Here is a 23,866-nt window from a genome sequence, read left to right on the forward strand (position 1 = left end):
ACACACACCAACAATATACACACTCGTGATTGCGAAAAACATAATTTGAATTCAAAATGTCAAAATTCAAATTATTTTTTTTTTATTCATTTACTTTTACTCTTTTCAATGTCTGATCTGAAATAAAAAATAAGCACATAACAGCAATAAGTAATTTTTATTGTCAGTTTAGCTGGTACTAGGACCTTTAGAATAGCTTTAAATTGTGAAACTGAAGCAACATTGATTCCAAAATGAAACTGGTGTTGAAAGTTAAAGATAAAATGTCAACAAAATATTTATTAACAGCAAAGTAACTAATAATCTATACATGTTTATTTTGGAATGTTACAGGTTTTCACATCTGTAGATATATCGATGAACGGAACATATAAACTATATAATGACTTAAAAACAGATCTCATATTCAAATTCCAAACATCAAAGTCTCTCAGTTACGCAAGATAGCTTCGTAAGCTTGTTGAACAGCGGTAGCCACATCCATTGCACGGGACTTCAAAGACAGCTAGTAGGAAAACATTAGTTAATTAAATATGTTTCAGAAACATCACAAATTGTTTTTAATACAGATAGTCAGACTTAGATAAAATGAAAGTCTTTCTGCGAACACAAATCCTAACCGGGAAATTTTCTGCAAATAATTATTTTGCCTAACTCACCCTTGTGAATAAAGAATTAAATTTATATTCAAATATGAAAGAGAAAAAAACAAAAGTACCTTAAATCATTTAATTTTTTTTTTTTTTTTTGCAATAACATATATTGTTAGCCACCATTATTTTTCACCAACTGAAGAAAACTGCCAAAACCATTATTTTTTTTTCACACATGAGCTTTAAAAGGCTTTTGGAGAAAGGCTTTAATAGAAATAAACTGGGATTATTTTTTGAATTCCTTTTTTTTTTCTTTTTTTTTTTAACGTTAGCAGTTGAAAAAAATTTCTGCAGAGCCAAAAATTTTCTGCAAAAACAGTTCAAGCGTTTGTCTATACTATGAAAGACTGCAGATAGTCTACAAACTACTTGTCCAATTTTCTATGTTCAGAACTTCTAAAATATTAAATGAAATTAACCACTTTAAAGTCAAAAATTAGTAGTAATAGACGCTTAGTTCATTCACAGATTTGTTGGTCCATTTTTCTTTGCAGAAAAACCTGTTACATGGATTACTTACAGAACTTTGAAGCACCCATTTGGATTTGTCGAGGAAGTGTAATTCAATGGCCGCAATGATCTACCGAATTCAAGTGTTAGGGGGTTTTGTGAAGTATCAAGTGTATACTTCCTCACTTTTCGCATCCATTTCTGAACTAAAATCAAGAATCTGCACTGCAATTAATTTGAGCAAAGGAAATATTCTCTCAAAGTCTTTTCCATTTTCTTAACAAAACATTTTTTTACAAGTTCTGATAATTTACACAAACATTTGACAATTGAAACACACAAAAAAAAAAAAGAGAGTACTCCTTGTATATACAGAAATAAATATTTTAAATTACTCACTGTAAAAGATGTAACCCCAGGCTGGATCTTCATTTCAGCAAGAACCCAGATGCCATTTGTTAACTTCAGAGACTGATATAACATATCTTGCCCATCAACGGTACGTTTGGCAATAGTGAAAATGTTACTATGTTGGAGTTTTTGAGATACTTGATCTTAATATAAAAAAAAATTAATCATTAAGTAAGAAATCTTGAACATACTAAAACTTTCAACAATAAAGTCAATCAGAATACAGTGGACTCTTGATCAACCAGGGTCAGTATATCTGGGTAAAGGACAATCCGGGATACTCCAAAAATATTTTTAAATTATTTACAGCAAGAGGTGAACAGCACACTTGAAGAAAAAATTTTAAGGAACTTGGGGAGCAGATTTTTCCTAACAGCAATTTAAAGGTAGAAACTAACTTCAATAATTCCAGTAGTCAAAAAAAAAAAAAAAAAAAAAAAAAAAAAAAAAAAAAAAAAAAAAAAAACAGTAAACTAAATTTCTATTACATAGCCGTACACTAAGTAATTATTAAAATTTCTCACTTTTTTATAATTTATTTGTTTAATAATTTTTTCATTAATTAATGTCATACTGTACAACTTTACATTTTTCCAAAAGCATTTCATCTACATTTGCTTAAATTCTATAATCTGGGATATTTGTTTATCCTGGCTAAGACACTTCCCGGCCATCCCATTTAACCAAGAGACTGCTGTATAAGGAAATTTATAAAATGATATTAAATATTACCTGTACTCAAGACAATATTATCGATTGTGGATTGCACTTCATTCTGAGCAGGAATGTCTTTCCATGTAGCTAAGAAAACCCTCTTATCCATCATACCATCTTCTGTGCAAAGTACATGTATAGGAACTACTGTGCTAAAGTAAAGCACACTTACATTGTTTTTAATTGCTACCTGTAACACACGAAATAAAATAAGATAAATAATCAATAAGCATGAAATATTCATTAACAAAACATAATTAAATGTAAAGTCAGACAAAACAACGTAAGTAGAAGCACAAATTTGTAAATTACAGACGACACGTGTTTCGGCGTTACAGGGAACGCCTTTTTCAATGCAAAAAATAATGAGCTTATGGATGAAATGTACTATTAATACATTACATTAATACAACTGAAAATAACACATTTCAATAAATTCCATTAAAATTGGCGTATCATAATCTATTTTCAACTATTAATATTATTAACCCTTTTTTTCCATTTTGAAGAAAACCTGCTCCACTTGCGTAACATACAGTGGCTCCCAAAAGTGTTCACTTTCAATGAAATAGGCCATTATCCATTGGTTAGAATTAATATTTCGGAGTAGGTATTTTATTTTAAGATCTATGATCTATTTTTAACAAAACTACATGAAAATTTTTAATAAAACATTAAAACATAATTTTTAAAAAATCAAAAACCAAACATTGCCGGAAATTTTATGTCACAAAAGTCTTCGTACACTTCGAAAAAATGTCAAAAAATTAGTAAATAATCTAACTTTTTGCAAAGTTGTTATTTAGTAGAATATCATGCAGTATCAACAACAGCTTTTAAACGTCTGGGAATAGATTTCATTGTTTTTTTTTTCTTTTTTTGTGCAATTTCTGAGTAAGTGTTCCGTCGTACTCTAAGTCTTACTATTTCTAGTTCGCTTTTCGATTCAATGGTGTATTTTCGTAATCTAGCTACCAGATATCTACAAATATGTTCCATTAAGTTTAAACCTGGCGATTGAGGAGATATTTTTAAGCTTAAGGACAATTTTTGAGGCACCAAATACAAACGTGTGCTTCTTATCGTTATCTTGATAAAAAAAAACAAAGTTGTTTCCGATTACCAAATTTTGGGCTAATAGTTTAAAATTGTTTTTAAAAATATTTAAAGGAACAGCATGATTCATTATTTCATCAAAAAATTCTAAATTTCCAAGGCCTGATGCTGTAATGCACCCTCACACTAGAACACCTTCACCGTCCTGATTAACTGATCCAACTAAGTTCTTAAGATTAAATTCCTCATTTTTTCTTCTATTTACAATTGTACAACAATTTAACCCAAAATGTTGAATATATTTTCATCTATAAGTAAGACGTTGTTCCAAAACGTTTTGAGCTTATTTATCATTGATATTACGACGGAAAGCGTAAGCTTACTGTTTTTCGCACGAACAAGAAAATTTCTGTGGGAAGAGGTCCCATTTAATCCAGCTAATCAGAGAACTTAGAGAACAATTTTAGGTGAAAATTAAATGTAAAATGTTTCATTCAATTCTGCATAAACTTTTTCAGCACTCAAATGTGTATTTTTCATAATTTTTTTAACTGTAAACCTCAGATCACGCATTGTTAACATTGCCAGTTGACCTTTTCTTACCTTGTTTCCGATCCGATTCTTGTCTTTAAAGCATTTTGTCAAACGCTTCACTATAGAATGGTATAAATTACCTAATTTAGAGACCTTTCAAACCAATTTATGGCTATGAGGGAAAACAAATCAAATTTCGAATCGTGTTTGTTGTTTTTTACGAATACCAGCCATTTAAAAATAATAAGCAGCATATTAGGGAATAAATACACAAAAAAATAAAGGCAAATGACTTAATAGTATCATTGCAATGCACAAATAATAAAAAAACCACGTAGGATAATTTTAATTATGAATTTATTCGAAAATATTTCAGTGTACGATGACTTTTGTGGCGTATCTTTTCTCCGTGTCTTCGTTTTTTGACAAATTTCAAAAATAAAATCTGGCAATATTTCGAAAAAAACTACTGGGTTTTATTCAGAATGGCATAGGAATGGGGTGAAAAAAAATTGGACTTCATATTCGAATTCAGATTTGCGTTATTTTGGTTTTACTACAAAATTTCAAGGTGTACAAACACTTTTGGGAGCCACTGTACATAGAGATGCTATAAAATCATATATTTGACTAATTAACACCGTCCGACAAATTATAATAATCATTTTCTGAGTGACAAACCTGACACTTTAGCAGTATGCTTTATTCTGTTTCATTATTTAAAAGAAATCTACTCTACATACATTTTAATCAAACATAGATTTCATCATCAGATTATCCATACAGTTCTCCTTTTAAAAATAAAAAAAATTCAAAGCTCATTGTTTAAACAAATTCATGCAATCTAATTTCTGCATGTGCAGATTCAAATTCAGTTACATAACGAACTAGATGCTTTTCACCTTTTGGTAATTTTACGCTTCCTTCTGAGTTTTCTGGGCTCTGCAAACGAGTTTGAAACTAAAGAAAGTTAACTTTTGATGTGTCCTCAAGTCTTATTTCAAACTTAATACCTCACTTCAATCATTACAATTTGCTATAAAGTAGATTTTTATACATAGACTAGCTGCGTCGCCTGGCTTTGTAGGGTCTACATCGAAAATAAAAGGAATGTCAATTTTCACAATCACGCCTGTTCAACAATCAGGCTTGAACAAAAAATATATAAATCAGTAAATTGAGGAAAAATAACCCAAAAGAAACATTTTAAATCCCCTGACTACAGAAAAAACCTCAAAATAAAAGCCAAAATTTTATTTGTTCATATTCGAGGAAAAAAAAAAAATGCTAACAGATCTTTCTTCTCAATGATTTTCTTCACGCTACACTGCTTTTTTAATAAAAGCATTGCTACAGAAAGTTGAGATGAAGCATTGAAAAATAATTTGAATGGAGGAAAGCCTTCGAAAAATATGGATTTTATGTTGAAATCTAAATAACATAATTAATATTTTGTAGTAAGTTACCGCCCTAAGCCAGGGCTAAGGCAGAAATACTTAAAATACACCACCAGCTCAGTTATTCCATCCGAGGACTGCAGTTTCGTGCTTTTTGGTGGTGTATTTTAAGTAACATAATTAATAGTTTTTAATTTATATCTGTTATCGGAGGATAATGTTGGAATAGTCAAACATAAAGACGGAAAAATTATGAATCTATCGATACCTGGTTCGATGGTCAGTTCACTGCCGTTCGGCAGAAGTAACTTGGACATAGATATCATTTCGCTTAGGCTCCATAACATTTATAACCTGGCTGGAAAAGTCTTTCAAGCTATTCTTAGCAAAATGAACAAAATAGTGGATGCGGGTAATTGAATCAGTGGTTGAATCAGCCGCTTTAATGAATTAAATTGTCAAAAACAGAATAAAATCCAGCTTTATTGAACTAGCCGCTTTATGGAATCAAAACTGTTTGTAACAAATGTGATTCATAAAAGCTGTGGCCACTACTTAGTTTTTTTTTTTAATGAAGTACCTTTTAAACTAAGTAAGTGTCATTTTAAGAAAATTTTAATTTCCACATATTTAAGTCATTGTTTTAAGGATTTATTTTGTCTAAAAAAATATTTCATAACAATTTTAATCATTTAGATATCATTGGGAAAGAAGTTGATTATAGTAGCATTTTGAAACTTCATTAATAATATTTAAAAACATTGGTAAATATCTCTGTAAATACCACTAACAATTTAAGCAGCATGTACATTTGTGAGACAGGTAATTTTAAGCACATTGGTATGAGAATTCACATGGGGGATTAATAAAAAAGGGTTCATTTTTTTACAAAGAAAATAACAGATATGAAAAAATCATTTTCATATTGGAAATGAGCACAGAATGTTCTTCCCTTCAAAAACAGGGTACTAATGGACTCCCCATGCCGTCCGAGGGGAATAAAACCAGGGATTATCAGGAAAATATGAACGCATGTGCTTCACGAAAACATATGAAAATATTTGGTTTTTTTCTCTGAGATGGGAGTCAAAGCAGAGTTGATCACCACTTAAAAGAATTTCAAATTGTCTCAGAAGAACACATAATGAAAACGGGGGAAGGGAGGAAATTGGGTTACAGCATCACGTTTTTAAAGCAAAATGTATTGGAATATGTGTCGTATTAGCCATAAGCAAAAGTAAGTTAATTTATGAAAGCTTCAAATTTTCTCTGAGAGTTAAATCACTTGAACTTACTTGAAGATTTGTTAAAGGATCCATTTTCTGCACTGCACCCAACGTATTTAGAGGCAAGCTCACATCAGCACTAGTATTTGGCGACAGAGGTTGTACTTGAAGTTGCTGAGCAGGAGCAAGACCAAAGCTACAATTAAAATGCCACAGTTACATAATCATCAGAACGTATATCTTTACTAATAATAAAGCTGAAGGTTTGTCTGGATCTCTGTGACGAGCATAGCGCCTAAACCATTCGGCCAATTTTCATGAAATTTAGTACAAAGTTAGTTTGTAGCATGGGGGTTTGCACCTCAAAGCGATTTTTCGAAAATTCGATTTTGTTCTTTTTCTATTCCAATTTTCAGAACATTTTACTGAGAAAATATCACAACGTGGATGAATAAATTAAAAAATTATCATAATGTGGAACCGTAACATGGGCAAGCAAATGAATATTGCAAATTGGTGAGAAATTCATCATCCATTATTTGTAAATAAACAGGCGAACTAAATGACCTTTTAATTTTCTACTACGGGCAAAGCTGTGCGGGTGCCACTAGTGACTAAAAAAAATAGTGATGATTGGGTCCTGTTACTAAATCATAACATAGTTTAGTATTATCCCCTAATGCTAAATTACTTTCACTTAATTACAGCACTTTCATAGGAAATTCAGATTTATTAAAAACTGATCCCAGTTTCAGTTTAGAAAGTAAGTACTCCATTTGCATGAATCAAAGCTTTAGAAATTCTTCTGGATTCCTGTTAAGGCTGGAGACTTTCATATATGATTTTCTTAAATACTAGAAAGATTGACATTTCACCTTTTTTTTCCCTGTGTTCTTCAAATTCTACTTAGGTTTTAAACAATTTGTAGTTGCATATGCTTTATTCATTTGTTCTGATGACAATTTTACATTTTAGCTAAGCCTGCTATTTAAGAAAAGGTATTGTCGAATTATTTTTAAAAAAATTACGAAACACAACGCAAAAGCCTTTATAACAAAGGGACATACATTACTCAAATTTAATTGTGTAATACTGATGGTAGAGCAAGTGTTATCAACCAATTTTTATCTTAACTAAATAACGGAACTTTAGCCTTGCTCTCCGCCAATATAAATGATTTTGTCAAATCAAGCTCATTAAAAAACATAAATTCACTTTATACAATCCAGTAGATGATTCTTACCTGTTTTTATTAAACTGAATAGCAAAACTGTGCATTGCTTGCATTGCTTTGTTATAAAATGTCATTTCCATACATATTTGGCTATTTTTTAATGTGAAGGTACCTGTAATTTCTAAACCTTTTCCTTGTGCAGCAGATAACCAAATCTGAATAAATGAAAAAGAAAAACAAGTTATATTTCAAAAGAAAAAAAGTTATTTAAATCTTGAAACAAGGACTCAAAAAAACTGTTAGCACATTTTTACAAAATATAGGCTAAGGTAGTTAAGGTAAATAAATTGAGCTTAATACAGTAACATCCACTTATTCTGAATGTGGTTATGTTGTCATTCACTTAAAGTTAAAATCAAATTTAGATATCCTAAGCGTACACTGTGACACTTGAAATTTTTCAAATTTTCTCATTGGACAAACATCTGAGAATGTGTCCAGTACCAGCTGCTACTCATTTGTTCAAAACTTGTCTCTCAAGACAAACTGCCATGGATGATAACGTCTAACAATGTATTTTTAATCTGAAGAGAAAACCTGTAAACTTTGTAATGTACAACATTCAAGTTACTTGATGACATTTCCACAGGGAATTATATTAATGATCATGTTTATCTTCAATCATTCAACCTTAAAAAAACTTAAATATATTATTTCATTTTAATGTTATACAGACAAAACGAAACTTTCAAAGATTGATGGGAAGACTATGTGACACACGAAAATTGTTATAAAGTCAGTAATTGGCAATTTTTATATGAACAGCTATCTGATACAATAAAAACAACTTTTTGAAGGAACCAACAATGCAAATCAAGAAATCTCTGCAACTTAAAAATGTAATAACAGAATGTGATAACAGATTCTAGTTTTAAATTATGCTGGTATCATTTATGAAGACAATTTGTTTGTTAGTTGCTGTTGTTGTTTTTCTAGTGCTTAGCGTTGATTTAAAAGGTTAGGTTAATTGCAAAAATCATTGCCTGAAACAGTATGTACAGTTCAATAGTATTCTTGTCAAAGCTGGCATTTAAAACTGATTTTTACACTTTTTTAAATTCTAAATTGTAAGTGAAGTTTAAAAGGTTATACATTCATATTTACGTATTCCTGATGTTAAAATAAAGTTTTGTGGTGTTGCATTGTTACTGTGTTCTTTTGGTATTAGTGTAAATAGAAAGCTCATATTGCCACAAAGTCACCCCACCTGGCATGTGACTTTGTTGCTATTACTAGTATGTATAACTGGATTTTAAATTAATTTTAATTATTGCTTATACATTATTACATAAATGAAGAGTGTAGCTAAATCTAGTAGTAAATATGTATGAGATTGACATTTTTTTTTCGTTTAAACCAGATAAAATAATTCAAAGTCTTTCTTTTTCAAATATTTTTAGTAACCATTTTGATCGCTGCTAATAATTTTCAAATAAACATTTTGGCTGTCAATCATGAGCCAATATGAACCATTATTTATTTAATTGTAACAGGAATGCTCTAGGTTTATCAAACGATAAAATCTGCTAGCTTTGATTTCGAATTAGGTTTTTTTGACAGTGTCATAGAAATAAAGATACATAAATACAAACTATTAATATTTTTTTTATCTAAAATCTATTGTAAAAAAGGTGCAATTACTTCATTTGCCAAATTTTTTGGAATATGAACTGAAAAAATTCAATGCTCCTATTTTACAGCTTTTTTGCTGAAAATTCTACAACTGAGCATACTGATAGTTTTCCATTCACTTTGATGTAGAAATTAAAAGTATTTCATCATTCTGCACAGTAAAAAAAAAATTTCTTTAGAAGATGTGTATGAGCTTCCAACCTGCTACTAAAGTAATAAAACCAGATTTATAAACCTGAATATTGCAGTCGAGATGCTAAGTGATCATGATTTTCAAGACATTTAGGTTTATCTATCGTATCTAAATACATTTTTAAGTAAAAATTAGGTTCACAATTAGCGTTTCAAGCCATACCACACATCTCACAATTTTCATTAAAAACTATTCAATATTTTTAAAAGCAGTTAAAAGCAAATAATCAAAACATTCAGACAGTTCTAAGTTACACATAAGCCTAGCATACATTTTAATCTTAGGATAACCATAATTTCAAACAGTCAACTCTCAATAACTCAAAGTTTCAAACGACTGGCTAAAACCTTTGACTTATTGGAAGTTTGAGTAATAGGAAGTTCCCACAGCCAAGGTTCCAACAGTTTGGCACCAAATGAAAACTTTGAGATAAAGGAACATTCAATCTATAAGGCTTTGATTTATCTACTATTTTATCGACTGTATTTTAAAACAATATATATAAAATTACTCACATTTTATTTTTTAATCAAGCACTAAACTATAACTATATAAGTAGAGTAGTCTGCATAAAGTGCTTAATTTGATAAAATCAATGTCAAAAAAAAAAAAAAAATGCATATAAACACTTAAAATTTTTAACTAAATTTTTGTGACCATGATTAGAATCTGGTGAGTTAACATTCCCCTAGTCTTTTCCGATTGTTGCACATCAGGCTAGAGGATGAAACATGACACATAAACGTCAAGCAGATAAAATAGATGAAAAAAAAAGATTGAAGCAAGTCTGTGTTCAAGGGGAGAGTTTTGGCGGGTTAACCTCTCTTCACCCCGGGGAGGAGGGCAAAATGCAAAAATTGTACATCAACTTAAATTAACTTCAGTTTTTATTGTTGTACCTCTTTTAAGGGATACCTCTATTTCAAGGATATTATTCTGGTCTCAGTCCCTTTGAATAGGGAACTTCATATATTTGCCTCTGATAAGGGACACTGTTTAAGGGGCAGTCACTGAGAAAAGTTACAAAAAAGTAATGCATGAATGAATAAGAAAACAGAAATGAATGATTAGACTCATTGGTTTGCTTTAATGGCAATGTAGACACAGATGAAAAAACATTAAAACCCCCTCCCTTCATGAAATCTAGGTCACTGGCCAACCTGGATTTTAGACAAAAAACGCTTAGTGAAAATTAAGTTTTAATATACAAATGGAAATATGAGGATCAGCTAAAGGCTCTGGAACCAGCTCTGCTGGTATGAATCAATTTTTAATCCTCAATGAAGATCAATGGCTAATTTAAAGCTACCTACCTCCATGCTCATTAGACTCTCACGGTAACTGTTCAAATCAAAATGTCCATAACCCTACTAAAGCAATTTTTCCTAACCTCCAGATTGGATTGATTTTTATAGCTTAAAACAATGACCCCTTGCCCTGCTTTCCATGCAAAAACTTAACCCATTAACATCCTTCATTTTGTTAAATTTAAACTCCTGAATCATGTCCCCTCCAACTCTCCATTGCTCCAAGCTACACATATTAAGCCTTTTGAGTTATCATAATCTAATCTATCCCTTTATAAGCCAAATAGCCCTCCTTTGAAGAAAAAAAATTAAAATTATTACTTGTTTAGGTGGTGTGTAAAATGTTGCAGGTGGGCCTACACCAAACAAATCAAGAAGGCCAGTTGTTCCACCAACTGGAGCTGCAGGGGCTTCAACAGAATTAACATCTCCAAGCTAGGAAAAAATTTAAATCAAAAATATCACACCAATACCATGCATAAAAAAGCATCCTGCAATGAAATTATGTTTTATCTATTGAGAAAGTGGAGGGTTTTAAGGTTAAAGAAAATAATTAGGAAGGGTGAGCTTAATAAAAGCATCAGATCAAATAATTGACACAGAACTTTAACACATTCTTTAAAAAAAGTCCCTCATTACAGACTTTGATTTTCCAAGAGCAGGGGTCGATCCAGGTTTTATTTTTTGGGTCCCCATTTTGTGAAAAAGCAAAATATTTTTGTGAATTTTCTTTATTTTTGTGAAAAAGCAAAATATTTTTGTGAATTTTCTTTATTTTTGTAAAAAAGAACTTCTTGTGATTTTTTTCTTGGAAAAGATTATATAAAAGCATTTTTAGCTGTCGTATCGTTATAGAAAAGCCCTAGACAGGTTTCAGGGGTGATTGCAAGTTCTTGAAGAATACCTGAAAGCTGCCTAGAGAAAATGCGCTGGGGGAGGGAGGGAAGTAAGACCCTTAACATTTTATTCGTAACTTGACACACATTACATTTATTGTTTTTTACAAATATACATATGCAAGGCACACTTTCTTAAGGTGAAAGTCTCACAACAGATTTACTGTTTGCCCCTCTCAAATACTTTTAGATCAATGAAAATTGCACATGCTGCTGAACGTAATGATAACTCCCAATAAATACAATATGAACAGACTCAAAGATATCACATATTTCTTAACACAGAAGAAGGTATGTGTTTGAAAAACTTAAAAGTAATTAAAACCCAAAATAATACTGCACCAGCATTCAGCGTTTAATTTTTTGACATTTGACGTTCTTACAGAGTAGGTATTTCGTTTAAAACTTTGCAATTTAATGATGTTAATAAATATATAAAGAAATTTTATTTGTTTGCCACTTAACAAGGTACAGTCAACATCAAAAATGCGAAAAATTCATTTACCATGGCGCATGTAAGGAAATTAAGATCTTCGAAAGAAATAAAAATATAAAAACAGCATATAAAATAATTTTATTTTTAGTAAAGTTATTTTAGAATTGGATTTCAAAACTCAACACAAATTAATACTAAATATATATTGCGTAATCAAAGTAAAATTTAGGATTTTCCTGAAAACAACGGAATTTTGGTATTTTCAAAGATAAATGTTTTGAACTGAAATGTGGGATAAATACGTGGCATTCTAACCACAAGTTAGCAAATGTTTTTTCATTTCATTGTCATCTAAATTTACCCCCAAAAATCTAACTAGAGATTCAAAATTCTCAAAAATGGCCCATTGCTTCATGATTATAAGTACAAAATTTGAATAAACTTACCAATCAATTTTCTGTTATTATTTTTTTTTTTTTGCTTCATATCCAGTCTCTTCACTTTCAGATTTTTTTGAGAATTCCTTCTTTTGCACTAGATTTTTGTATACTGACAGCCTCTCTGTGATTTTTGCTGCACTCATGTTTTTTTAAAACTCTATAGGGTGACAGCTTTTCTTGATATCAACTCCAATATTTACTCAAGGTTTGGTCAAATCACTAACATTCATGAAAGATGAACATATTTTGCACAAAAACCCTTAGCTGAATAACTATAGTAAAGCCAGCTATACACCTTTTCATAATTTGCAATGTACTTTTTATTTATTGCATGCTTCTTATTTCCATTTGTACTCTCAAATACAATGCTTGAATCATTATTTGATGGCTCAATCTCAACATCATCATCAGTTGAAGTTGCTCCAGATTCACTTCCAGTATTTTCTGCTCAAAAATCGTTATACTTTCGCGAACTGCCTCACTGTCATTTGATGTACTATCTTTTACCGCATTTCCCGAGCCCTCCAAAACGGGAACATTTGCGTTACTGTTACTGCATGATGAAGTGGTGGTAGCGATTTTATCAGGGTTGTTAATTGCTGACTTGAAGAAATTCACAATATTTTTGGGACCGAACGTTCGAAGAGCGAATTGTTTTAGCATAATACGCACATTTCGGGAGGTACCTCCCGTTGCAGGACGTCCTCGTTTCATATTTTAATTTCTTGAAGAATAATTTTCCACGAACAAGCAATCTCTCCAAACTGAGATTATTGCGGCTGCTATCTCCAGCGCCCCATTATCCGCTAAAATTATCCATTATCCGCTCCCACACAAATTATAATCGAATAGAATATCAATTTATTCTTTGATGCGCCTAAAAAATGTCCTCTTAAACACGCGAAGGCGCGAACAAGCTAACTACGAAAAATATCGTCTGCGCTCCTGGATCGCAGACGATCTGTTACAAAAGAAAAATTAATACTGAGAAAGAAAACGAACTGGAATAATATACAATTACCACATTTTAATTTATCGTCTGCAGATTACGCGATTCCCGCCACTTTTTAATAAAATCCCACTCAATAAAACTTCTTTTGCGCGCTGTTCCCGTTGCTCACCGTTAGCGGACATGCGTTAAAAAATTCCGAAATTGCTCATCTGGAAGTTTCATATTTATTTTAAGAAGACAGCAAGATTAAATAGAATGACCGACGATATTTTTCAGCTGGCATTGTATTTTATCAATAAAAGAAGGTATCTAGGAATTCAACTACAAAAAAAAAAAAAAAAAAAAAATACCGTTATTCTTTTGGTTTACTGCATGCTGTACGCTCAAACTAGCGTGACTTTGGAAGTTATCTTTTGCTCTTACGCGTACAGTCTACAAGAAAAATAGCAGGAAAGAAAAAATGAATAATGCATTTCAAACCAGCAATTCTCCGCAGGCACCGGTCCGCGCGAAAATTTGACCGGTCTTCGAAGAATTATACCCGTTTCCAATAAAATAAAATTTCCTTATTTTAATTTTATTCCTAATTTTATGCATTAATATATCCATTACTTTGCATACGTTTTGTGGTTTCTCTATAAGATTTATTCGCTTATGAAAATTTACACAAATTAGCTGCGTTTATTTTTACATTCAAAGTGTGTAAGTTATTTTAAAAAATCTTACAATTAACTTTTGTAAGTTTATTTTAAGTAGAAGGGTTTTCTTTCTGGCATTTGTTTAAAAAAAAAAGGACAAAACAGATTAGTTTATTTTAGTGAAAAAAAAAATAATAATAATTTCTACCGGTCCGTGAAATTTTTTGACGAAGTTCTACCGGTCCGAGATTCAAAAAACGATCAAGAAACGCTGCTTTAAACTAAAGAATATGAGAAAAAGTGGGTACCCCTGGCCTAATCACACCTTTTTTTTTTCATTAAATGCAATCGTGTAAAGTGAGCTTTCGAGAACGGACAGTATCAACTACAAACTACAGGGAATTTCGCCAATCGGTTGTTCGGCGTTTCCCGCGTAGTCACTCATACTCTAACAGGATTTAATTAATTGCCATACAATACGATTTGCATCAGCATGCGCCAGTATTCAATGCGAATTTCTATGCAATTGATTAAAAAAGGAAAATATATGATTTTCGACTGTTCTTTTTAACCTTCGTTCGGGAATAATTTTTAGAAATTTCGCTCGTCCGTTCCGTAAGATAACCCCCCAACTATGAACCTTAAACTTTTTCAAAATAAACTGAAGGAAATAGGAACAAATTGAAAAAACAGGAGAATATTTTTAAAAAAATTAAAAATAAAAAAAAGAAAGAGGAAAAAAACTAGAAGATCTGCAACTGGCAAGGTTTCAATTTGCAACTACTTTTGAGAATTAAAAGTGCATAATATTTGGCAAAATAATATGGATAAAGGAAGGATGCGTGCAACTAAGACACAATTGAAAGTTACAATGATTCAAAGGAATATTTAATTCAGAAGTATTTGGTCATTGAAGCAAATCAAACCAACAGAATATAGGCGATTAATTTGCCGTGGCGTGAAATGAGTCAGTCTTCATTTCGCACTCGTGGAACAGCAGAAAATCATCGAATCAATTCTTTATCACGTGCTCATTATTTTTCTTGGATTTTCGCTAGCCACCAATCACAAGCGTCCCTCTCTCGCCCCCCCCCCCCCCTCTGACGCTCTCAAGCAAAAACACCTCACGCAGCAGGCAAAAAGATAAGATGGGGGAAGGTGGAAGAGGGGTAGGCTTCCGCGTAGATGCGTACACATTTGCGGTTAAAAAATACTGTGAAAAGGCTGCCTTTTTATAAATTTTTGTGAAGGGGCTGCTTTTACGACGCGGAATTTTGTGAATGGGGCCGCTTTTGCGATGGGGAATTTTGTGAATGGGGCCGCTTTTGCGACGCAGAATTTTGTGAAAGGGGCCGCTTTTGCCATGCGGAATTTTGTGAAGGGGCCGCAAAGCGGCCCCACTTTCGCGCTGGATCGACCCCTGAAGAGCAATCACATCGTCAATTGCAAGACTTAGAACACATCATAATAAGGGTATGAAAATCCACCCAGATAAATCAAGATCTTATGTATAATGCAAACACTGCACTAATATTCAGCTAACGCCCAAAGACAAGTTAGAGTGCCCAGGGATCGCCACTAATTTTCTGAGAAATAGACTGGCTCCGCTCAGCGAGTTGCTACAGGAAGTTCTTTTCCGTACAGATGCACCGATAGTGGCTGAAGCAGTGATCAAGAGCTTTGCTAAAATTTAATGTCCATGGACAGGAGAACAATAACATCAGATGAAATAATTAACTTTTGACAAAAATACATAAATAGGCTTCAAAAATTTATTATAGTTAAATAAGAATCACCAAGTTCTTTATATTGATGCCTTTATGCTTGCTTTATGCAGTGCATCCTCTTTCAGTTTACCATGTTTCTTTTTTTTCTCTCCTATTTGGGTATAGAATATTTGGAAAAATACAAAGCTATTTGCAGTATTAACAAGAATTATTTATCAACTAGCATATTGTATATCGCATAATAATAAGCAACATCCGTAGATCCTACCTACACTGTTGCTAATTACCTCTGAAATTTATTCATTGTTTTTTTTTTTTTTAAACATCCCAAAGTAAGCTACAGAAGTATTATATTTCAGATAATAGGGAAATACAGCATACCTCTGTATTAGATGAAATCTAAAAAATTTTTCTTAAGTCTAAGTTCTGCTTTTTTTCCCCATTGAGATTTTTTCAAACCAAGTGTTAGTTTTATAAGATTTTTTCTTTTTTTTTAAAGTAAAATACTCTAAATAAAATATGTTTCAAATTCATATGTTGCTACAATTTGAAGATCCTATATGTTTAATGCTACACATACATACTATAATGCATTAGTATAAGGAAATAAAACATTGATTTGAGAATTTAAGTAACCTATCCTAAGGGCTAACTTTTTTTTTCTTTTGTATAATTATAAAAGTATTATAATTACTACTTATTGATTATTTCAAAAGGAAAGACAACCTAAATCTAGAAAATTTGGGTGCAAGTAACCCTGATTAATGATACATTTTTACTCATTAAATACAATTATTTTTCCCGCTGATTTAACAGAAATGAAAAAGATTTTATCTAAGCTAACAATTGAAATAAAATTAGAATAACATTGTAAGTCATGAGGAATAGAAAGTTTATAATTTTCATTTTTCATAATTACAATTGGAATTATCTAAATTCAGGGGTAGAAGTGTTCAACTTTTAATACATAGGACATTTTCCACCAAAAATATAGGACAAATATAGGACATGTTTTATGAATAATACTGATATGAAAAAATAAACAATACATCTTATTATATAAAAATCTTCTGTGTGGACGTTTGTCACCATAAGGCTTTTAAACGGTTGGACCGATTTTGATCAATTTTTTTGTGTGTTTTTAAGTTGTGGCAAGCATGGTTTCGAAGCGCGATGGATCGAATCACAAACGTTTTTGTTAACTAATTAATTTAAACATTGGATGCTTATATCTCCCAAATGATTAATATTTATTTTAACGTATTGTTGAGCGAGAAATGAAATAAATATTTAACCCGTTGCCAAAGGACAGTAAGAAAGCCAGCTCTGCTTTTTGTAATGAAATTTCCTACTGTGATATGTCAATTGAGAATAGATAAAACGTAGAGAGTGAAGCCTTCATTTCTCGAAAACAAATATTTTAGGTCCATTGATATATTTTAAAGTAAAAACCTGGAAGAAATCTTGGCTCAAATCCATCTGCGTTTTGGCACCAATGTCAAGAATACTTTAAGGATTATCAAACTAATCCGTACATTATTAAAGGAAAAGATGATGGAATTTAAAGACGAAACAAATTTTATTTTCGACAGATAAATTACAACAGGGTTTCTGTACATAAAAGATCAGTGCAGAGGAAGATCTTTATCTTTGGTGGAAAGAACAAATTAGGCAATATATGAAGTTTAAAAAGTTTTCTTTCAAAAGATTGGACCGCTAATCGGTCGGAGTTATAGCTTCGCTCACTGATCGGCTGGATTACAGTAACGTGGAGGCTTGGCAACGTTGGCTTTAAACAATAGAGTTGCGTGATCATTTGTTTAAATTTTAATGCTACTGTTAATGTAATTTATTGTATTTTTTGTTTAGTTGGCGAAATATTTCAAATTGCAAAGACTTGTTTTTCGTTTTTAAAGAGTGTTAATCATTTTAGTTAAAGAATGTTTATATTACATCGGGAGGGGGGATGATTGATTATTGCTTATTCAGGGAACTGTTTTTACCTTTATCTTTTTTTTTAAACGATATCCTTTCGATTGTTTTACTCTTTTTCATATGGGGGATGTTGCAGCGGGACTTCCCGTTTGTTGTGGATGGGTAGTTAGTTTTTCACACTTAATATCTGAGGACGCTTTTTATCCTTTGAGTATGGCTGAAGGAACAAGTCATCAAGCACAGAAGAAAAAATAGTTAATAAAACAACTGCTCAGTGAGCATTAGATAAATTAGATAAAATAGATAGCTTAAATCATTTTCTTTTTACTTATTTTTTTCAACAAAACGGTTCAAAAACTTGATAGTTTATTGAAATTTTTTAACTTTTCAATTTACAAAGTTTGAACAGAACAACGTTTGGCGGGTCCTCTAGTAGTATATATAATCTAGATTTTCTTGCATAAATTATTATCAATGATTTCAATTAATCATACTGCATACAGTTAAAAAACCCAAATAAAAGTTAACTTTCACTTAGAATGAGTCTGCAGTTCTTGAATGAATAGCTTCAGAAAAAAATTTTTTTATACATATATATGTATTTACGTTTAAGGCCATTTTCTATGCCTTGACTACATTAATCAGACTGTGCAAAATAAATTTTTTTCTCTACGTTTCACTATTTTTTTTAGAAGGTAAATGAACCTTTTCTTTTGCTTCTGATTGCTATGCATCTCTACAAGAATTACCCATTTCTTTATGAATTTTGTATTTAGTACTATGATAAATCATGATAAAACGGAACTCTTTCCTTGGTAATGCATAATGCATGCATAATTTATTGCTTTCCCAATTGCAGTACCTTAATTAACCTTAAAACTCTTATTATAGAGTCAATGCTTTAAGATGATCTTTCTTATGTCAGTATCTTTTTGTTTGCGAGAAAAACCTCTATCAACTGATGCTACATCTTATGAAAGGTGCTAAAGACTTTCACTACTAAAAAACCTAAGTATTTGCATCTAGAAAGCTGATCAATTTTTATCATTACGAAGTATTTTTCCAAGTAACATCCAATCCCCATTCCTCAAAATTAACAAGATGGTGACGTATCAATGCAAGGATTCTGTATAAATTTATTTCTTTTTTTAAATTTCTGAAAAGATTTTTTTTCAATAACCAATTCTGCTAAAAATATAGTGTTCAAATAATGTAAAATTCTGATTTTAGTAAGAAGTTCAAATTTTGAATCCAGGCAAGGTTAATTTATCTTTTTTTTTTTTTTTTTTTTTTTTTGCATAATTACCTACATTTAAATATTTCAAATAGACCTTTTTTTAACATTAATAGCGGCTGAATCTTCCCACATTTTGTTGTTGGTGAAAATTCATTGGCAATGTGCTTCATCAATAGTTTGGAGAGCTTGTCATAAAATATAGACCATTGAAACTTTCTCTTAATACAAATTGAAAATTTTGTAAAAAATACTCAACAAAATTTAAAAAGACAGGTGCTGGCAGAAATTCCAAAAAAAAAAAATATTTTTTTTATAAACAAGCATCTTGTTTTTAAGCAGTCTTGAATTGTCAAGTCGTGAAAGAAAGTGCGAATCAAGTGACCAAAAGGCTTTTCAATGGTAATTTTCTACAATTTTTTATAACAAACTAGAAGAATATAGGAAATATAGGACAATTTCAAAAATATAGGAAATATAGGACACTTTTGATGCTTTTTTTGAAAATATAGGAAATTGAATATATAGGACTACATCTACCCCTGTAAATTTAAACTCAAAAGTTCGCACATTCTTGCAATAACACATAAAACAGCTATAAAAATTAATTATAGCACAAATAATGTATGGATTCTAGCCCATACATGTCAATAAAAATTTAATAACTTACAAAGCTATCCAGACCACCTCCAAGCAAATCTACTGATGGTGGAACAGGTGGTGCAGTAACAGGCGGGGCTGGGGCGGGGGCATTAAGATCAATGCTAAGTAAATCGGCAATTATACTTTCTCCAGCTGGAATGACAGAAGGCTGCTCAGTGAGAACAGAACTAGTGACAACTGTAGGACTAGTAGTAGATGCTTCTTCGGTGGATCCCAATCTGAAAATGGATTATGAATTTTAGAAATCAGATTTAAGAGTAAAAGTTACTCATCCTAAGTTAATAGTTTATGATAATCCATAAGGGAGAAAAGAGAACAATTTCAAAAGCCAATTTAGAAATCAAGTACAAATAGTTGGAAGAAAGAAGCATATGATGCACAAATGGGATTATTATAAAAAGACATTAATAAAAAGGATCTGAGAATGCCCAAATCACATGACCTATCATTGTAGTAGAAATCAAAATTAAATGTGTCAATAGCCACCATAACGTACCTTTTGGCAACTTTATTTTAATTTTAAAATAGCCCACATTAAACATTAATTTGAATTTTTATTTTTACGTTTATTGGCGAGTATTAAACAAGACATAAAAATACTTTCCATTCTGCTACATAAACAAACCAAAAATAAACAGAAAATAATTAAGTTTTAGTTTGTGTGATTGGTGAAATATTAAAAAGCTTAAGGCATATGGTTCTGGTTCTTAATATAAAAGCAGTAATATTTGATATATTCCAAACATACACAATAGCCATATAAACAATTTTAACAATTAAAAATGATATACTTTGAGCATTGATCATGAAAATGTAAGTTTATGACAAAAGAGAAGGAAGGGATTAAACAAAATTATTAATATTTTCAAGAAATATAGTGAAACATGAGACAAGAGGAGGGGGTAAGGTGAAATGTGACATTTTATGACTTGGAGGGGGGAGACGCATATGCTGATCAAAAGTGTGGCATTTATGGATAGCCCCAAAGCACTTGGTTAAAATATTAATGTCAAATAACCGATGCACAAACAATAAAAGAACGATTCTCTAGAAGAAGGGAACATGTTACAGTGGAAGAAGGGCATATGTTACACTTTATATTCATTAATATTTTGTCCTTCCTGTTCTAGAAGAAGGATGTATGACATAAATTAAAAATAAAATTTTTAATTTGTAACATATGCCTTTCTTCTAAGGACCCATTCAAATGTTTCAGGAGTAAGGCACCAATATCTAAATTATCAACTTACTGTTTTTAAAACAACATGTTAAGATCAAGCTTAGCACTCGCCACTCACTGTATAGTGACTACATAAAAAGAACAGGCAACTAAAAATTTTAGTATCATTCACTGCTGAGTCGCCACTTACTTTCTGCAACCGCACCCATGACATCCATTAACGTGAATGCCATAAAATAGTTATTTAAACTTTTCCCCTTTATTAAAACTGATCACTTATTTTTTAGAAGCAATTTAAAAGCCAATTTGCTGTAAGTAACATCTCGTAGTTAACAAAAAAGAAGCCACGAAAGGAAAAAGGACGAATAATAAATTCACTTCTACCCACCACTGGCTACCAGAAAAATTTCTCAATCTTGATCTTTAACAACATGTAACTACAATTAACTAATAGTAAAATTAAAAAACAATAAAATGCTCTATTAATAGGAAAAAACTCCTCCATAGATAAAAAATTACTTACGAGTTTTGTCTGGGTGGTAGAGATTTGCGTAACCCTAAGCGCCCTTCAACAAATGCAGATGGAGGTTTATGATAAACAGAGGCTAGACTACTGATATGGCAAATAAGTTCATCTAATAACGATGGTTCAAGAAGATCTGTTTCTTCCGATATTAATGGTTTTTCTGCCAGAACCACTTCCTTTGCAGCTGCCGGATCTGTTGATAATAAACGCCAGTATATGAAACCACGATCTCTTAGATCAGGGTTGTCACTATCTTGAGTAGCCAAACTGAGTACTTGTTGCACTAATTCTTGAGTCTCTGTAGGTCGTTTTAAGAAAAGTTTCACTATAGCAGTTAAAAGTTGAAGCTGGACCTAAAAATGTGAAAATTTGGTAAAAATTAACATTTTATAAAAATTAAAGAGAAAAGATACCATGTAAATTTGTTACAAAGCATTGTTTTTTGCTTTAATAAAAGATAAATTTTCTTATGGGTTTTGCTTATTAGCCAAATTAGACCCTTTATCCGGACTTTTGTTCATCCAGATTGCTTTTGGTATCTGTCTGTATAAACAAGGTTGTACTGTAGATATCTTTAAAAAACAATTTTTTCAGCAAACAAAGTTCTCAAATATTTTCAGAAGCTCAAACACTTTAGTTCCAACACTTACTTGAGTATTTTCGTCATGAAAGCCTTCTAAGAAACTTTCTAATAGCTCATCAGCATTATCAATTCGTTCAGCATATTCACCAATAATCCATATCATGGAAGCTCTACAAAATTAAAACATTCAAATGTAAGCCAAGAAATTGAAAGAAAAGAAATGCAAGTGTTTTAAAAATGACATTTTTAAATGAATATTTTCAAAACACAACATACACATTCAATAAATCAGTAGTGTCACTAGGGGGGGGGGTTATAGTCCATCTTGATTAACACCCAAAGTGAATTTAAGAGTTTATAAAAAAATAAATAATTTTTAACTCAAATTTTTGCCCAATCTCTATTTAGATTATTTTCAATCTATCAAATTTCAACAAAAATAAAACGCATTATTGCCGAGAGGGGTTGATAAATGCATCTAGGGAAAATTTCATACAAAATTGTCATTTTTACTTGTGCTTTGAATTGTACTTTTGTTATACCAAAAAATTTCTGAAAATGGCCTGAACTTCATGTTTACCCCACGCAATTAAGTTTTTTCTTTTTTTTTAAGGGAGGGGACTTTCCTCCCAGTGGATGGTGCATGACACCACAAATTACCACCCAGGTGACATTCATACTAGGAAAATCACTGATTAAATGAAATGTTTGATGAAATGTTGCATAAAACCTAAATTGAAGAAAAATTTGCTGAACATTCGTCAAGAAACAAAAAGGCAATAAACCCTGGAAAGATTTATTGCAAAAGATTAAACAATGTTTCAGCTACTTCTCAAAGAAACAGTGGAATTGGTCGTCATAACCATGGGATATGGTTTTGCAGACCAGTGTCATAGAAGTCTGTCGCAGTTGTCTGCATGTTGTCTTCATTGGTACAGAACAGGAATTTCTTGAGGTGCAAGAACAGGTGAAAGTCACTAGGAGCAAGATCAGGATAATTGGGTGGATGGTCACACACCTTACATTAAAACTTATGCAGCATTTTTTTTTTTTTTTTGTGAACTTTTTGATATGAAGACTGACAGCTGTGATACACAGACTCCAGTCCTTGGTGACTGACTTATAAGCTACACCGAAAACACCATGGTATGGCAGTATTTTTGTGAGCCAGATTGAATGAGGCTCAGCAGAAATTGGCAAGGAGAGCAGAAATTATAAAGGATTTCAAAAGTTGGTTCTAATACAGACTAAATGTAAAAAATTAAACAAAGGAAGAAATGAAAGTACTTAGTAGAAATTAAAATACTGTAACAAAAATACAAATGATTGAAAGATTTTAAATTTCTCTATATTATTACCAAAATATTAAAAACAGAAAAAAACTTAATACAAAACTATTTCCCAAAATAAGCAAAAAATAATAGATGAATGGTTAATATTCTTTAATGCTAAACATATTCACCACATATTGATGACATGTTTCCTTATGCATAATTATAATTACATAAAATCATTCATAATTTTTCAAAATGAATAAATAAAATAAAAGAGGGAAAGGAAGTTTAAAATTTTCAACATACTGAAAAAGTATTACAACAATTTCATTCAGCCATACCTTGCTTCCGGCTCATCTAGTGTGTCCAAATTTTCACACAAAGTAGAAATGATGCTCTCATATTTGTTTGGATACTTCCTAAAAATGTCCTACAAAAAATTTTCAAAAACATTCAAACATTGCCTTAACAAACCTCAAAAACCTTAAACTTTAACTCAAGTAAATTTTAAAATAGTAAAAGGAAAAAAGAAAACTATAAATTCAAACTATGAGGCAGATTACAAATTGTAACCT

The 23,866-nt window shown here is 31.2% G+C and overlaps 1 protein-coding gene across 2 annotated transcripts in view; it reads right to left on the bottom strand.

Moving 5' to 3' along the window:
- Positions 1-295: 295 nt before the first annotated feature.
- LOC129224686 (AP-1 complex subunit beta-1-like) overlaps positions 296-23,866 on the bottom strand; it is a 50,650-nt gene continuing 27,079 nt past the window's right edge. For both annotated transcript variants that reach the window (XM_054859232.1, XM_054859231.1), the window contains exons 11-20: positions 23,633-23,721; positions 22,085-22,187; positions 21,432-21,787; positions 19,736-19,946; positions 11,129-11,242; positions 7,685-7,830; positions 6,511-6,637; positions 2,247-2,418; positions 1,503-1,657; positions 296-505 (exon numbers count right to left, since the gene is read on the bottom strand). In XM_054859232.1, the coding sequence (XP_054715207.1) occupies positions 431-505; positions 1,503-1,657; positions 2,247-2,418; positions 6,511-6,637; positions 7,685-7,830; positions 11,129-11,242; positions 19,736-19,946; positions 21,432-21,787; positions 22,085-22,187; positions 23,633-23,721 (1,548 nt within the window). In that variant the 3' untranslated portion in view covers positions 296-430. The remainder of the gene's footprint in view (positions 506-1,502; positions 1,658-2,246; positions 2,419-6,510; positions 6,638-7,684; positions 7,831-11,128; positions 11,243-19,735; positions 19,947-21,431; positions 21,788-22,084; positions 22,188-23,632; positions 23,722-23,866) is intronic.

Source organism: Uloborus diversus, chromosome 6 (assembly GCF_026930045.1).
Source record: "Uloborus diversus isolate 005 chromosome 6, Udiv.v.3.1, whole genome shotgun sequence".
Classification (NCBI taxonomy): domain Eukaryota; kingdom Metazoa; phylum Arthropoda; class Arachnida; order Araneae; family Uloboridae; genus Uloborus; species Uloborus diversus.